Source organism: Ambystoma mexicanum, chromosome 2p (genome assembly GCF_040938575.1).
Source record: "Ambystoma mexicanum isolate Mex_15411 chromosome 2p, UKY_AmexF1_1, whole genome shotgun sequence".
Lineage (NCBI taxonomy): Eukaryota > Metazoa > Chordata > Amphibia > Caudata > Ambystomatidae > Ambystoma > Ambystoma mexicanum.
The window spans coordinates 1,380,830,132-1,380,847,764 of NC_090923.1; the positions used below are offsets into that span (position 1 = coordinate 1,380,830,132).

The following is a 17,633-nucleotide window of genomic DNA, read 5'->3' on the forward strand; positions in this document are numbered from 1 at the left end:
AATGAGTGCGAACAATGTTGGGTTGGAAACGAGGACTTGCGCTGAATAGGCGTATGAGAGAATAAAGAAATGAAGTTGTGGTATAGAGGTTCATGAGAGATGGTTGTGTTGTTAGGCAGTAAGGAATTGGTGGTGTATTGAAAAAAGAGCAATGTTCAGACAGGATTAGAAAGAGCGTGAATGCTGCAATTGAATAAGTAATAGTGTTGAGTTGAAAATAATACTTCAGGCTAATATATAGGGCCTCATTACGACCCAGGCGCTAATGGGGTAACGGCGCCGTAAAAGGCTGCGGCGCCGTTAACCTATTAGCGCCTAATTACGAGGTCCCTTTGCGGACCCGACCTCAACGGCTGGTTTTACCAGCCGTTAAAGTAGGGACCCGCAAAGGGACCTTGGTGCTAAGTACGGTGCCGCAATTTGCACCTAATAGCACCATGGTCCTCCGCCTGGGTCGTAATGAGGCCCATAGTGACGGTACATGGTTTCAATTACAGAGAAATAGATGCTAAATTAATATACTTACTTTATAGGGCGTGAAGAGTTTTCCTTGTTCGGTAGCTGTCTTTGTCAATCTTTTTTTTCCCTGTAATTGTAAAAGAAAGTTAGCTGATATAGGTGGTAATTGTGAAGTAGTTTCACTAGCAAAGGTTGTTATTTATTAAGGTAGGAGGAGTTATTGTAAGGAAGAGTGACTAAAGTGCTGTTATTTGTGGAGGGGTAAAGTATGTTAACTATGTTGTTCCAACGATTGCACTATGACAAGTGCAGTTTGGCATATTAAAAGCAACAGGGTAAATAAGGAATAGTATTAGCTGTACAGCAAAGTTTGCCTTGATGCATAAATGCATGACAAAATTGATCTTTTTGCAGTAGGGCAATTATTGTCCTTCTGCTTTTAATATGGAAAGGGCACTCTTTGGGGTGCAATGGATTTGTAATGTGTTGCAGTGTTTTTAAAGAGTAGGAGACTGTGGCTTATTGGTAATACCATGGAAGTTTGTAGTTGCAGCAGTGTATGTTGTTAGTATATGGTGTGTTATAGTAATGGTTGGAAAAGACTAGTAATTTGTATGCAAGTGTTGCATTTAGGTTTTCATGTTTGTAGTAATCATTTATTGAAAGGGAAAACATGTATAGATATATTGGAACTATACAAATATGTGTGAGTAGGTGGAGAATGGTGGCACTATAATGAATGTGATGGGAAAGGTTGCAAAATATGACATTTATATGCAAGTAAAATGGTGTTCTTTTAAAAATATTTCTTTTTAGGGGCGTTTAGTTGAAAATAAAAAATGTATATGTGCATTTAGAACTGCACTGTTTGTATCTTTTTTCTGTAAGTAAGGGAAATGTAGTTACACATGATTTGAATAACATTGTTAAGTGGCAGTTGGTGTGAGGAAGTCCAATATGTTGGCAGTACATGTGAGTCAGTGTCACTTAATGTGAGCAGGTGAAGAATTGCATTTGATGGCCGTGGTTAAAAAAGAGAATATGCCTATTGAAGTTCTTATTACAGGGAAAGTTATATAAGCATACTTATACTATGTCTTGTTAGTTGTAGATATTGTTGAATCTGCAAATGGAAATCTTGGAGAGTTTCACAGTACTTTTTGATGCAGGAGGCTGTGAATGACTGGAAAATTGTACTCTCGGAGCTGAAATGTACATCTGAAGTGTTGAAATGAGGTTACAGGGTTACATGTAGATTTTGGATGTGATTGCTGGATGGATGTGTGCCTGTTTGAAAGTAGCCAATGAGGGAGTGTTACAAACATAAAAGTAAAAAGGGCATAAGGGCTGCTCTGTGCGACAGTGTCCCTGGATGTCTGCGATAGTCTACGGACCTACATGTGCCATCCAGTTCTTTTAAGGATGCCTGGCATGGAAATTGGACTGTGGAGACTGCTGACAGTTGCAAACATCCACGGACAATCGGGGAATCAGCCAATCAGGGCTTGTGGTTGTGTAGGAGGCATTGAAGTGTACAGGAGCACAGGGTAGCAAGTGTTTTCTTACTTGTGTGAAGTGAAGTGGTGGAAAGATGGGTATGGCTATGAAGAAGTAGAGTTTGTGGATTTTGCGAGATTCATGGATACACTGGTTAAAGGTTTACACCGAGCATCGCAACATCTCTGCTAATCTTGGATTGGAAGAAGTGGAAGTTTCCTGGTATGGAATTTGAGGATTAAAATGGGTGGAATTGTTAGCATTGTGCGAGAATATGGTTCAGTTTAAACATCCTGACATTATTATAATTCATTGTGGAGGAAATAGTTTGGGGTATGTGACTGGACTGTCCTTTCAGTTTGGCATGAAGGGCACGTTCAAAAGACTAAGGGAACTGTTTCCAGCTCTAAAGATTATTTTTTCACTAATTAATCAAAAGCAAATGTGGAAACGTTCACACTTGTTTTGTGCACAAATGGAAAAGCCAGGCGGAATGTTAGGAAAACTGTATGTGCTTTTTTACAAGATGTAAGAATGGCATATTTCCACAATGGCAACATAAAGTTTGATGGTGTGAATATTTTTCAGTCGAGATGGAGTTCATTTGACAGATGTTGGAAATTTTATTTTTCTTTCCAATGGTCAGAATGCCTTCAAACCGTTTTTGTGGAAAAAAATGAAAAGGGAACAGTGAAATATATAGCCAAGCATCTGTTAATAGGTATAGAACACAAAAACCAAAAACACAAAAAATGTTTGAAGCAGTTTTTGCAGGAGTTATAAAAAACAAATAAGGACAGTACAGCATTTATTAGTATAGTACATACTACAAAAAAAGCTATTTTAAGAGCCACATTGTAGAATTAAAAAAAATGAATTGAGTTTATACCCCCCTTCCCCCACCTCCTTTTAATTGCCCAAGAAGTCTGCAGACAGTGTTACTGTCCGATGACTATATGGCTGCGTAAAAGGGAGTGACTCATTTTATGGTAGTGTATTATGAGTGGGAAGTGTGAAAGCCATAGATAACGGCTAAACACTTTCTATGCATGTTATAGTTTATGTTAACATTTTGTATGGCAGTAGAAAAGGGGTGGGACAGAAATGTATTACTGTCACCTTTTCTTTGCTATGCAAATTGTCTACCATTTTCTTAGCATAAAATGTAAAGCTAATGAAAATGTTAGATGTGCTTATAGAGTCTTACTACATGAATTATAAATGTAAAGTAGAGTCTATAAGATTATTATTTTTCTTTAATTTGTTGTTTTTTTGGGGGGGTTTTGCAGCGGGAAAGAGAGAGCAAAGCAGAGATGGAGGAGTGGAGGGAAGGGGGATAATGGAAGAGATGGAGAGAGGGAGGGGGGAAGGGAGAGAGGGAAGAGGCACCAACCACCACAAGGGCAGGACAGCTGAACAAAGGAAAATGTAGGGCTGTAAAGAGGCTACGATAGGGGGTAATCCTATTCATGTGCCTTCATAACCACCTCAAAGTGCTTCAGATGCCCACCCCCCTGCAGATAATTGTGTCAAAGTAAATACACATAATTGTTGACCACACATGGTATGGGTCAACAGCCTCATGTATGGTCTGTGAGACAGCAAGAGGAATCCTCTGTCCCACTGCGGTGTCCCGAGTGCTGACAGGAGTGGTTGACAAGGGTGTAGTGGCTAAAGTAAGCCTATTCGCTGAGCAGGGGATTGCCTTTCTCAGTCCTTCCCGGGTGAAAGGTGCAGGTGTGTCGGCACATGGAGGTAGCACCAAAGGAGTACTGCCCTTTTTGGCTGCGACTGAGTACAATTTTGCACACATTGCAGCGCACATGTGCAGCTTGAGACTTTGGTACTCCTCCACTGGTGGTACAGAAAACTCCACACCCATGACAACTTCTGCCCACACCGACGTAGTAGGCACTTCCTCCACTACATCTTTGTCTTCCGCTTCCTCCTACATGTTATCTACTGCAGGTCCCCTGTTGCCCTGTTAAGGTCCTCGAGGTGGTGGTGGTGGTGGTGGTGGTGGCCCTTGGGGAGGGGGAGGAGGCATGGCCAATGCAGATGTCATTGTAAAAAGGTCTGCTGTGCTCTCTGGAAAAAAAAGGTCCTCTCTGCTGGTGTGCCAGATTGAGAATGACTAACAGAAATGGGTGGGTGCCCTTGGAGGAAATGTCAGTTGACTACCTACCACCCTGTCTGTGGACTTCAGCACCCAAATAAGGCCTTGAAAAGTTGTAAAATGTTTCGGAATTAAGAGGGAGTGGTACTGGGAGCTATGGAAGGGCAGGGTTTTCACTTGAAAGTCCCTAGAGTGGCCAAAAACTGAATTTAAAGGCCACGAAGCACAAACATCGACCAGGGACACGTCATCATGCTGCATGGTCACATAACAAGGACTGTGATGCCGTGACAAGGCAACAGACTTCCGGTACAGGTAAAAGTGCATAAAAAGTTGTAAAAAGTGTATAGAAGCATTGCCAATGGTTCAAGGAGGTGCGCAAATTTGAATTTAAAGATGTCTGTGAAGCATGGACATCGATCATGGACACTTCATTGTGCCACATTGGCGCGATCATATGACGACGTCTGGGATGTCCGCATGCATGAACCACATCCGTGAACTACAACATGACCTATGACGTAGCATGAACACGGTGTGGTGTCCGCACCTGGACAATGGCCTTTGCGGACAAATTAGAAGTGCGTAGTTTGTTTCGCAGACTAGGCATAAATTTGCGGACACTAAAATATCCATACTGCATCACTGGTATGTAAATATTCAGTCAAAGACATCAAATTGGCATTTAAAAATTTGTTTTTTTACAAACTTTGGAACATTACATTTTTTTATTTACATTACATATTTACAGAGAAAATCATTTGTGGGACTTATATATACAGATGACATTTATAATTAGGTATTAGAAGAAAGTAATGGGGAATCCGAGTACGAAATGTAAATAGGGGAATTTGGAGGTTGAATATTTTCATAATTGGGAAATTGGAGATAAAGCTTTCATAAAAACATTTATTAGTAGAGTCTCCTGGCAATGATTGGGGTGATTGCTGGGGAGAGGAGGGCAGGTACAAGTAGGGCAGTGATAATCAAGATTTCTAATTACATGATTTTTAACATAAATTACAAGTTCTTTAAAGTAATTCATCTAATTTTGAAGACAGGTTCATGATTTGATTCTGTACAGATGGGGATTGGGATAGTGTTTCTGGTTGTTGAGATTCTCCATAATTACTCTGCGGCTTGGTTTCTTCATCTACATTATATACTACAAGAAATTATTATTTCAATAAGCTCTATATAACTTACAATATTTGTTTGCATTGAAAGATATATTGTTTACCACTAGAGATTTCATCACCACTCTTTTCTTCTTTGGGAATGTACTCTTCTAGCTCAAGTGTGTTTTCCATTTCTATCAAAATATAAAATGGTGATATTTGCTTGTTAGAAATGTTTATATAATGAATGGTAATAATAAAGTAAGAAATAAAGAACTTTCTATTTGGTAACAGATTATTTTCCAATGTCCTGTTGCTGTATCTCAGTGTCTATAAAGAGTTTTACTAAACTGATAATGTGAGGTGCACAGTTATGCTTTGTTTCTGGTACATTCCATAATATTGTCTGATAAATTAAAAAAATATTTTCACATTTGTAAATGTTGAAAAGTATAAAGATATGTATTTGGGTGGAGTAAATATTAGTAATGTTGGATTATGTATATGTTTTTGTCATTAGAAGTGTACACAATGTTCGGTTGTCCCCTGCACTTCTGGGTTTTGTTGATGCTACCTGCTGTCCGCTGCCTTTTATACTGTCTGCGGACTCTAGAGTTGCTGGAAGTTAGTGTGATTTTTAGGTGTAATCATTAAAAATAAGTATAAGGAAGTTGTAGGAAATTACAGTGCACTGGTAAAAACCTACAAAATTAATGGAAAAGACTTTATCAAAGGGATGTTATAGTTAAGTTGCACAAATAAAAAGCTATGAAATTCTGTGAAAAAACATTGTTAAAGGGACATTATAGTTACAAGTAAAATCGAAAAAGCCAAGAAATGCGCCAGTTATGGTAAGCTGTGAAACCATAACTCGTGCCACCACCGTGCACTGCTAAGACTACCACTCAGGACATCAAAGATGACATCACAAAAGGCATCATGGATTGCATCACTGATGACATCACATATCACATGAATTGTAATCAAAAGTCCCTACAAGGGGTTCTGTTTAGAGAGATCCCCCTAACATATCAACAGTGATCAGGAGACCTCTCATAAACTACTCCTATCAAAAAATGTACTCATTAAAACTGAAATGTTATATTGAATTGTTGTTGTTAAGACAACAGTGTAATCGTACCTACAAATAAGCAATGCATTAGCTTTAGTATGGACCATTAAAGTACAGTATTTTTAATCTGCTAACATGTGTCAGTAGAATCATAAATCCAAGCCTATCAGAGTCTTGAATAATGTTAAACTTAAAATTAACAGCTAACAATACAAGAATTACTACACACGTGTTAGTACAAAGAATTACAAATGAAGAGCATGAATGCACACACATCTGAAGAACATACAGGGAAACTCTAGTAAGGAGGAAAGAAAAACCATGGCCAGAAAATGGCAATAAGATAAAAGTACATCATCGTGTATAAAAATGGATTGTCTGTTTGGGACCTGCTGTCCCATGAATGTGCACCATGACATCAGGCCAAATCCTAAGGAAAGTACCTTAAGAACATATGACAAGGTTAACCTCTAGATATACAGCACCTTTAAAAAATTTAGATTCGCACTGTCACTGAATAAAAACGACTGTCCAGATATGTGATGTCATCAGTGATGTCATCAATGATTCCATTTGTGATGTCATCTTTGATGTCCTGGGTGTTAGTCTTAGCAATGCACAGTGGTGGCACGAGTTATGGTTGCATAGCTCACCATAACTGGTGAATTTCGTGGGTTTTTTAATTTTACTTGTAACTATAACGTCCATTTAACAACATTTTTTCAAATAATATAAATATCTATACATAAATAAATATATTTGTCATAATCAGGTTCATTCTATACAATGGACAATTGTATTTGCTTGCTATTTAATACAAGTAAAGCCATTTATAAAATAATACATATGTATACTTTAATGTTCATCTTTTACCAAAAACTGCAAGTGAAAGCTTCACAACTACTGGTGTTATGCATGTATAGACATTTACCTTTTTTTCTTTTTTACAATCTTCCCATTGTTATTAAGTATACTGAAAGCACATCTATTGAGGGGTCCTATACATATTGTAACATACCTAATCAGTAATCTTTTGTCTGATGCAATCAGTAATGTCATATATGATGCTATCAGTGATGTCATCAGCGATGTCCTCATTGGTGTAATCTCTGATGTCATCATTGCGGTCATATGTTGCATAACAGGAGGTGGCAAGTTAAGGTTGCTTTGCCTGAATTAAATGCCAAATTTCATGGGTTTTGTTGCATTAAATGTTCACCTTAATGTTCCTGCAATTAAAGTGTTTTCCTTGAATTTCAAAGCTTTTGTTGCAATGTATTGCTCATCTTAACGTCCCTGCAACTAAAGTTTTTCCCTGAATATACATACATATGCAAAATTCAATATGCAATTAGTGTAATATATGCAGTCAAAAACTATAATTACTGAACCCAATAAAAGTGTTGTAGGCACTACTAATTATCAAAAGTGTAGGAGATAGTAGCTGTTAGATATAGTCACTAGAAAATAGAGACTTCTTGTTAGAAAATGAAAAAGTAATGAAAAAGTAATGAAGAAAACATTAAAACGTTGTTTTCAGCCTAGTCCCATTCATTTTCCCATAGAGATAAAGTTCTGTTTTTGAACAGCCGTAGCGTGAAAACCGCTGGCAGATTTGGGCCAAATAACACGTACTTTAAGAAACTGGATTAAGCATGTACCCCCATACCAATGTATTCTACATGCTCCATGGCATAGACTCAAAACTGGAAATGTACAGATTTATAATGAACCCTTACTATAATTAAATATTTACTTTCTAATCTTCATTTCTTTTCTAACTGATTTTTTGCGTGCGTATTAACCAAACTTCTAATTCTATCACAATGCACACAGGCACGTGCTTTCTTTTGTATGTGATTATTGTGTAATAAAACTTGTCATTTAGAAAAGAATGTGTTCATGTAATGTTATTACATTAAGGAGAAATGTCAATTTAAATGTGAACATTGACTATTTTCATAACACTCACTATTAAACGTGTTGTTTTACTTATATTTATTCTTATTTGTTTTACTACTACATATGGTTATTATATTATGTCTGAAAAAACTGAAATAGATTTCCCAGAATCAGGTAATTTCCCTGCAATTAAGTATTGTAATTGTTTACTAATACATGAAATTCAAACCATTTGTCTAACATTAAATATTTTTATTTTCAACTTTATACATTGATAAGTACTACGAATGAATGTCCGACATGTAATCATATCATACCTCTGTATCACTGTATTGTTTCCATGTCATGTTATTTTTTTAAGTTTAATAAAAGAAAATATGTATCAAAAGAGGTCAACAAAAACATTCTAACTTATTTAAACAGTAATGACACATTTGGTGTAATTATTGATCTCACCAGTGATGTCATGTATGATGTAATTAGTGATGTCACCAGTGATATCATCATTGATGCCAACTGTGATGGCATCATTATGGACCAAACAGGGAACAGGGGGCAGATAGATAAGATGGAATGGCTTGAAAATGACCTTTAGCCGTGACCAATTGCGACGGCCGAACATGTTGCATAGTTTCTTGAGGTCTCACTATCTAGGGCCTTCGGCTGTGGCATGTGTGCGTGTTGCAATAATATCTTTCTTTTGGGCCCACTAGCCATGGCCACTGGAAATGTCAAACCATTTCTTTGTTACTAGACACCCATTGCCGCCCCTTGCCAGTAGATGTAGGCACTGCAGATGTGAAACCTTTTTTTTCAAAATCGTTTTTCCTGTAATAATTTCACAGTAATAATTTCCAATAACAGAAATTCCTGCGGTAGAGTAGCGATGTGCCGATTCCCACGATAATGGGAAAAATTGCTCAGGATTAAAAAGTCTTCCACAACCTTCTTACAGGCACTCAACATACATCTCCCTTAATTTTTACAGGTCCCCTCACTCCACTCAATTGCTTTCCCCTCCCCATTACCACCTATCAATCATTGCTCCGTGTGACGCACATTTTCTTTTAAGCGCATTATACGGCTTTGCCGTTGTAATCTTGTGAGATTCCGGTGATCTTCCCCTATAAACCAAAAATATTCTACCCATAACTGATTAACCAACACCCCCCCAGATCCCCAACTTCACATGGTGTCTTCTTTCCTACTCCCAATATATAGCCTGATGTGATTGCTATTGCTATTTATATAGCACCTACGGCCAGGCCATATAAGCGCTGTGATTAAAAACATTCAGTGTTTCATAGGAGTGACTACATAAATAGAAGAATTTGAGTCTCTTCCTGAAGTCTTGAACGTCATTAGACTGTGTAAGGTTGTTGGAGAGTTCATTCCAAAATTTGATGGCATCATTTTTCCTCTTCCAAAATGCGTTTCATTTGTGGCTTCTCCCAGTAATATCGCTGGAATTATTCGCATCGAGTCCAAAAAGGACCAAAGATGATATAAATAAAGGTATAAGAAACACTGGGGCACTCCCATGTCTCTGTTGAATATTTTACAAACAACTGGATGGATTTTCCCTAAACCAGTCAAGGAAATTAAGTCAATGGGTTGTGCCCAAATTGTTTCTTATTTGGTCCCAAACTGCCCAGCGGTTTTCATGCTGCATCTGTACAAAAAACTGCACTTTTTCTGTATGGGATAATTAATGCGAGTAGGCTGAAAACAGCATTTTTATGTTTTCTTGATAACCTTTTCATTTTTTAACGAATTGTTCCAAAAATGTCCAATTTGTGGGGGTCCTTGACAAACATTTGGTTTCAAATATTTCATCCAAATCCTTCCAGCAAGTCAAAAGTTATTAGCCTCCCTCAACCTCTCTGCTGCAAAGCATCAAGACCAGTATAAAGGTTTTATAACACAGGGGACACCCCATTCTCTGTTGAATGATTTAAAAACTACTGGATGGAGTTACCTAAAGCCAGTCAAAGAAATTAAGTCGCCCTTATTTGGTTCAAATGTGGAAACCAGTTTTCACGCTGCTGCTGTTCAAAACTGCACTTTTTCCTCTGTGGGAAAATGAATGCGAGTAGGCTGAAAACAGTGTTTTTATGTTTTCTAAATACCTTTTCATTTTCTAACAAATTCTTCCCAAAATGTCCAGTTTAGTGGTGCTCTTGACAACCAATTTCTTTGGAAATGTCATCCAAAACCCAGCCAGCAAGTCAAAATGTATTAGCCTCGCTCAGCCTCTCTGCGGTAAAAAGCCCCAAGGCCGATATAAAGGTTTTAAGGAGCAGGAGGCACCCCATTCTCAGTCAAATATTTCAAAAGCTACTGGATGGATTTACCAAAAACCAGTTAAGAAATGTCAGTCTATGGTTTGTGCTTTTCTCTAGGCAACAATTTACCTTTTTTGTCAATGAGAAAATGATTGGGGACTAGGTGGAAAGTACATTTTATTTGCTTTCTTAATACATTTTCCAATCTTGGGGGGTACGTGGGGGGGGTGCCTGCATACAAAATTGTCTGCAAAATTTTAGCCAAATTCACTGTACGAGGCAAAGGTTATTAGCAATTCATATTTTTGATTTACTATGGAATTAACCACTCACCTTAACTATAGTGTGGCGACCACCTCACTTATATATATAAACTGGTGCACTGTTCAACATCTGTTCATGAGTGCAATTTGATTGGATAAAACAATAAAACCAACCTTGACAAACAATCATGTCAAATGATATCACATAGGAACCAATCCAACCAGTGCACAAAATGTTGATAGCATGCGTAGCTGTCTGTAGTGGAAGTGGGGTCGTACAACAGAGTCGACTGTTCAGCAGGCTTGAGGATTTTATCTTTACGCTCAGAGCTAGTGGAACTCACCCAAAGTGTGGGAAATTGACTCAATCTTATTAGTGCATGAGAAAAACATGGAGGCGTACCGATAGGAGGTGCTTTTATGAGGCACCGGATGAAGGACAGTGTGGCGAGTTCATATACATTTAAATAAAATAACTTCTACAGGAGAACTCATTATCTCGGTTGTCTGCCAATTAAGTACAAAATAAGTCCCAATATCAATGACAGGGTATTATTCTCAAGTATGTGGAAGGGTAGGGACGCATCGCCTGAAGGGAGCAAGCAACTGTAGTTCTCATACAAGAATAACAGAATCCTCCTCTACTACCAACCAGTACCCAAACCCATCGGTCAAGGGTCTGCAACCTTTAGCTCTAAAGATGTTATGGACTACAACCAGCATCAGCCTTAGCCAGTAAAGTCAATGCTGGGGGATCATGGGAAATACCTAGGGTGCAACAGGTTCTAGACCTTGGCCACTGGCATTCATAGAGGGATCCAGCAGGTGTAGTTCCAGCAAGGATCTGTGTTGTGAAGTGGGCAGGGAGCATGCTAAACACAAACAGCACATGGCATTGTCCATCATCTTCTCCCATACCTGCCTCTGGTGGCATTCCACAGATGTCAAAGGGGCCTCGTCCATGAAGTCAAGAACTGTTGCTTCTGCAAAGCAATCTTTTACTTTCTGCGAAAAGAACAAACCATGATAAAAATAAGAGACGCATGCCACAATTGAATATGCCTACTTTTAATGGGCTCTGAATGTAATTTAAGGAGTTTCTGATATTTAAAAAATCAATCAGCAAGTGAAAACTGTAATCTCCTTTTTTATGGTGATCTTATTTTATATTTTAACATTTGCAAAAATTCATCTCAATGAAGCACAGCAAACACAAAGTTATGGCAGGTACTCTAACAATATTGAATGCACCGATCCCTCTTTGAGAAGTTTTCTGTCTTTGTTTCCAGTATTCACAGTACCAGACCTCAATAAAAGTGGGCACATACGATTCTGAGCTTGTTGTAATAGTTCTATATATTTATCTTTGGTGCCAAATTAGTCAATACAGCAAGGAAGCTTCCACTGTGACGTGCCCCAAGTCATACAAAAATGGCAGAATTCAGAGATTTAGTTGCTGTGCACATGCGCAATTGCTTCTTCATTATCAAATAACCGAGAATAGGGATTGGTAGTATCAAAAGTATATGTATTGCTCCTGAGTCTGAGCTGAGTCAACACGTGTTTTGACCGTGAGGTATTTTTCAAGGCTCTAATACTAAGTCGTGTGGTGGAGCGCCTATCAAATGCATTAGCTTGCTCAGATTCGCCAAAGTGTTGTTAGGTAAGTCTTAGGACCCAGGCAATACGGGACATCTAGGCCGAACACTGCCACGTTACACGTGGCGCAACTAAAGGAAACAGAAATGTTCTACAACAATTTCGTGCCCGAAGTGAACCTTTTATAAACGGTCCCCGAATAATATGAGATGTGGAACACATGATCAGAAAGGACAGGACCCACGGGGCTTGTGGTGCTTTTTCTTGAATAAACATAACTGATGGTGGTACTCGATGCAGCAAAGCAATTAGGCCAGTTTATTTGGTTGGGGAATTAGACAGTCATGCCACAGTTTGTATCCAAAACAACAGCTTGATAAACACAAGGGAGCTCATCACGAGTTGGACGGCAACGCTATTAGCCCTACCTCCAAACACCCCGGCGCTATTTGCGCTGGATCATGGGTTTGGCGGAACGGTTAGTGCCCATTACCCATTGGGCCCACTCGGGAATTCCTCATTCCACATTGGGCCCAATGCGGAAAATTCACGCTATTACAGCCAGTGGATTTCCCGCCGGCGGTAATAGCGCCGAAAATCGGCACATTTCCCCCAGCTTAGAGCTGGGGGAAATCCGCCAAGGCCATGATCTGACGGACCCTTAAATGCGGCGGTAATAGCGCTACCACTGCATTTTTTGGGTTACCGCCAGAATCGTGATGAGGCCCAAAGTGTTCCTGGCCTAGAGGGATGAGCTCTGCAAGATTGGTGCAAGATTTGGCTTATTTGATCCATGCCTTTTTAAACAGGCCTCATTCCGAGTTTTCCGCTAATCCGTTGAATTATAGCCAAACTCTATTACTAGTACCGCCACTTGGTGCCTCGGATTTACTGCGGGATTACAAGTGGTGGTAGAGAGGGCGGTGTAAGACTCATTTTTGGAGTCCATAGAACGCCATGAATTTTGGCGCATTACCGCCGGCGATAATTACACTGCATTAATTCTGTCAGCTTTTGGCAGCAAAGTGGCGGATTCACCGCCAGCATTTTGCTGAAGATAAATCTTCCCATTACCCATAGTACGGCGGTACGATAATGCAGTGAAAATTGAATTACCACAACATTATTGCCATTTTTACCCTCATTGTGGTGCAGTAATGCAGCAGCAATGAAATTACTGCCATTTTTACCCACACAACCGTACTTGTAATGAGGCCCAATGTCGTTTGAAGATCCTGCTATTTGCCTTGTGGCAGGTGGAGCCTTAGGTTTCTATCCCATCACTCTTATCTAATTTTACAGGTTTCTCGTTCAGTGTTCCAGGCTTTTGTCCTGTATTGCCACATGGTTTTGAGGGTGAGGGATCCCCTTGGGTCAGGGTGGGATGGTTTGAAAGGGGTTTGGGAGGCTTCAGCCTGATGAGCCAGGGTGCCAGGATGATGGTAGAACACTTTCTATAGACTTCAGTCTACTCTGTGATGATTTATGATTGTAATGCCTGGATGATTACTGGATTCCCCAGTGCCCTCAAATGTCAGTAGGTGCTTAGTCATCTACGTAGGTTGAAAGTCTTCATGGCCATGATGCAGGATACACACACAACAGCTGCCCATCCCAGAAATTAAGGAGGGACTGGTTTGGGGAAGTTTACTTTTCTCCCAGCAGAGGGGAAGAAGGGGGAGTAGCAACAGTGATTACAAAGCTGTTAACAGTACAACTCCTCTCTCAGGAATCTGATGATAAGGGCACTGGCTGCTTTTTAATCTTATTATCAAGAGTAAACCTCTTTTCTTATGATACATCTATGACCCTAGCCAACTGCACCCTCCATTGCATGGGTGACATAGACTGTAACAGCCCACATCGATGGCAGTAATCAACTGGACCCTCTATTCTGGAATTGGTTATGGAGGCTGTTACAACTAAAGAACTTTTCAATTTGTTAGTAGCTGGAGATCGCAGAAATCCCTATAATCTCTTCCTGGATAGGAGATCCGCATTACAAATAGCCCCCAAGAGCGTTCCTTTACTTTGCACAGCAACATGGGACCCGCGACATCCAGATGGTTTGGATGACACCTTCAGATCTAAAGTTCATGGTTCCTAGAGGACAATTAATTATATGTGAATAGGTAAGAACATTACTCACACAATCATGCACCAGTGACTGTGTTTAGTAGATTGGGGTTGGGGTGGGGGTGCGGGTGTATGGGTTTCTGGGGAAGTCTCCGAAAGATAAGGCTTGAATGCTGGCTTATTGCATGATGCAGAGTGTGTACAGTCAACCCATTCTCAAAGGAAATGTTCCTGTTGAATCAGAGCAAATTCCCTTCATTTTGTTTGATTCGGGCTGCATATAATAACAGGTTACGTTGTTACAAGCAACATGAAGAGGAATAAGAAGCTATGAGATACTTCAGGGGAAATTCAAAATTTTGAAATTAGGTACATAGCGTTATCGGGAAAGGGGATTTCAAGGGAAAGGGGATTCAAGGTAAAATGGCTTACAATAAGACATTCCCTCACAGAGCCACAGTCATTCCTTAAAGGTCCATGCCAAATTCTATTTTCAGAGGAATTGGACTAGTAGGCTTCTTGCAAAGAATCTTAAAGCCAAGAAATAAAACTGTGCCCATTGAAAGATCCACATACGATTACCCAATAAACTGTCATAGCTGAAGTGTTTGCCTGGTTCTATGAGTCCTCTACACCTGAGTGTTGGCCTTAGCAAGATAGGTTGCTAAATTCAATTGGAAAAGTAGCATTCCTCTGTGAATTACCTATGCCTTTAGAAGCACTGATAACCATCAAAGAGATGAATGACGCAATTGCAGCTCTACGCCAGGGCAAGGCTTCGGGCCCTGACGGTTTACCTGAATATTTCGCACTCCCTTTAATTTTCTCAATGCTCCTAAATTTGCTTTCCTCAAAGCCATGATTACCATAATCCCTGAACCTTATAGGGATTTAATTCTCCATAAGAATTTAAATCCTCTGCCTTTTGTGTGTGCAGGGTGTTTGCAAAGGTCTTGGCTGCTATTATGGTTAAGATGTTGCCCTTCTTGGTGAATAGGGTCAAACAGGAATGTTAAGGGAAGGCTATTCTCTTCCAACACAAAACTGTTGGGTAATTTTCTGGGCCTGACTGGTTCTTCACCCAGGGAGGGCATAGGCCGCCATTGCCAGGGAGGCAGAAAAAGCATTGGATCGAGTTGGATGGCAGTTTTTAAGGAAAACGCTTGAATGGTTAAGTAGTCACCTCCACAGTTGATGTTCTGTATTCATCCCCAAGGGCTAGTGTGTTTGTCAACGGAACATTTCCCTTTATTTCCCCTTGCATATAGCCACCCATCATGGGTGCTGTTATCCCCTTTGCTCCTTGATTTGACACTGAAAACCTTTTTTGGAAAGGGTTTGGTCCAATCCTCAGATTAGTGGGTTAACAGAATTGAAATAAAAGTCTCAGCATACGCTGACGATATTCTTATTTACGTTTAGGATCCCAAGTGATCTTAACTCGCTCAATTAGGTTACAGCCTGCTCCTAGGTCTCTAGGTATAGGCAGACACCTTTATAGGTCGGAGGTCCTACCTTTGAATGTTCATTGTACCAGTACTGCATTTAAGGACTCAAGACTCATATAGAAACCTAGAATATTAAATACATGGATAAATTGTTCACAAAAATAAACCACATTTCACTAAATAACAATCTGATTTATCCAAGTACAACAAGGCAATAGCTTCTTGTACCCACTTTAATTTGTGGTGATGGGACAGTCTTGACCGCATTCGGATGATGGTGTTACCGGTTATATCATATACGCTGTCCATATTACCAGTTGAACAGCCCTACCCTTTCTTCTCTAATGTAGACTAAGTGCTCTCCTAGTTTCTTTTGAGGGTGGTGGGGGCGGATGGCAAGAATTTCTAAACAGCAACTGAAGGATCCCTAGATAAAAGGGGGCGGGGGTTCTGGACATTCAGACTTTTAGTTTATCTTTTCACATTAAACATAGCAGGTGATGGCTAGGCGATACCTGTTTGTGGAGCCAGCCCGCTTAGGTCCACGTTAAGAAGGCCCTCGTATCGGCCATCCTGAAGAAATTCAGGACCCAGGAGATAAAGCCGATGGTGAACACCAGGGACGGGTTATTTTGGTGGGGTACATTCTTCCACAATACCCCAGAATTGCCTGATGATCCAATCTGGCTAAACATGAGCATTCAGGTGGGTGACACTCGCACATTACTGAAGCGTTCTGTCAATAGTGTCCCAGGGGACGGAGTACCCAGGGGGTACATCACAGCCATACTTTAATAGTATGATGAGTAAACAAAAAACACTGGAGATCTGTTAATCCTTTTCTCCTAAATATTCTAAGAGGGTATCATTGTACTATTCCAACTCCAGTCCTAGAAAACTTTGGAAAAGTCTTGGATTTTGGAACCCCATAGATGGAGCTACATGAAGAGCCATGGGGGTACCATTGAGAGAATACCTGGGATATGAACAGCAAGAGTGCATGCCAATGAATAAATGATCTTTTCAAACGTTAAAACTCCTGAGTCTTGAACCTGGCATGCAGTGCCCACATTAGGGATGTTTCTATTGCCAGGATAATCTTCAGGACCGGGGAGGGCTACCCAATGACTGCTTCTCTTCGATTTGTATGCAGTGCTACACTGGACCTAAATTGTTGGTCAGTAAGCTTAATTTCATGGTAAATAAAGAAGTCAGTGAGGTGTGCATGCCTTTAACTTGTTTAACCTATTAGAGGGGGCATGGGAACTAACTATTTTAATCTTGTAATGGTGGCTTGATATAGTAAAGTGTGCAAGGAGAATATCTTCCCAGTCATCTCCCATCGCATCTGTGGGATACTTGACTGTGGTTCACTGGAAGAGCAACACATCTCCACATATTTACTGGTGCATGTATGTGGAGGAATGTTTAAATACATAAAATGGAGGCAATTTCCAAAAATAAAATGCCTAAGACATTGTATAGAATGACATTATTGTTAAAGCCCAAAGGCCAGTGCAACTCATGCAGGCCTCTAATATGGGGGTCAGTCATAACGTAGAATGCAATAATGTAGAAAGTCAAAATGTCGATTTTTTTTTAAGAAAACCATAATGTCGAAAAACAATAATGTCAAATTTTTTCTACATTTTTTAGAATTTTTTCGAAAAAAAATAAATAAATATATATATAATTAAAATGTGTTGAGTATGAGGGGTGAGAGTGTGGTGGGGGGCTGGGGGGTGGCCGGGGGGTGTTGGGTGAGGGGGATTGGGGGGCCCCCACCCCTAGTAAATGA

The 17,633-nt window shown here is 39.8% G+C and overlaps 1 protein-coding gene across 1 annotated transcript in view; it reads right to left on the reverse strand.

The window, feature by feature from the left end:
• Nucleotides 1–17,633, reverse strand: part of LOC138566057 (protegrin-2-like) — a 148,210-nt gene that overhangs the window by 63,806 nt on the left and 66,771 nt on the right. The window contains exon 3 of the mRNA XM_069643090.1: nt 11,631–11,717. Within this exon, the coding sequence (XP_069499191.1) occupies nt 11,631–11,717 (87 nt within the window). The remainder of the gene's footprint in view (nt 1–11,630; nt 11,718–17,633) is intronic.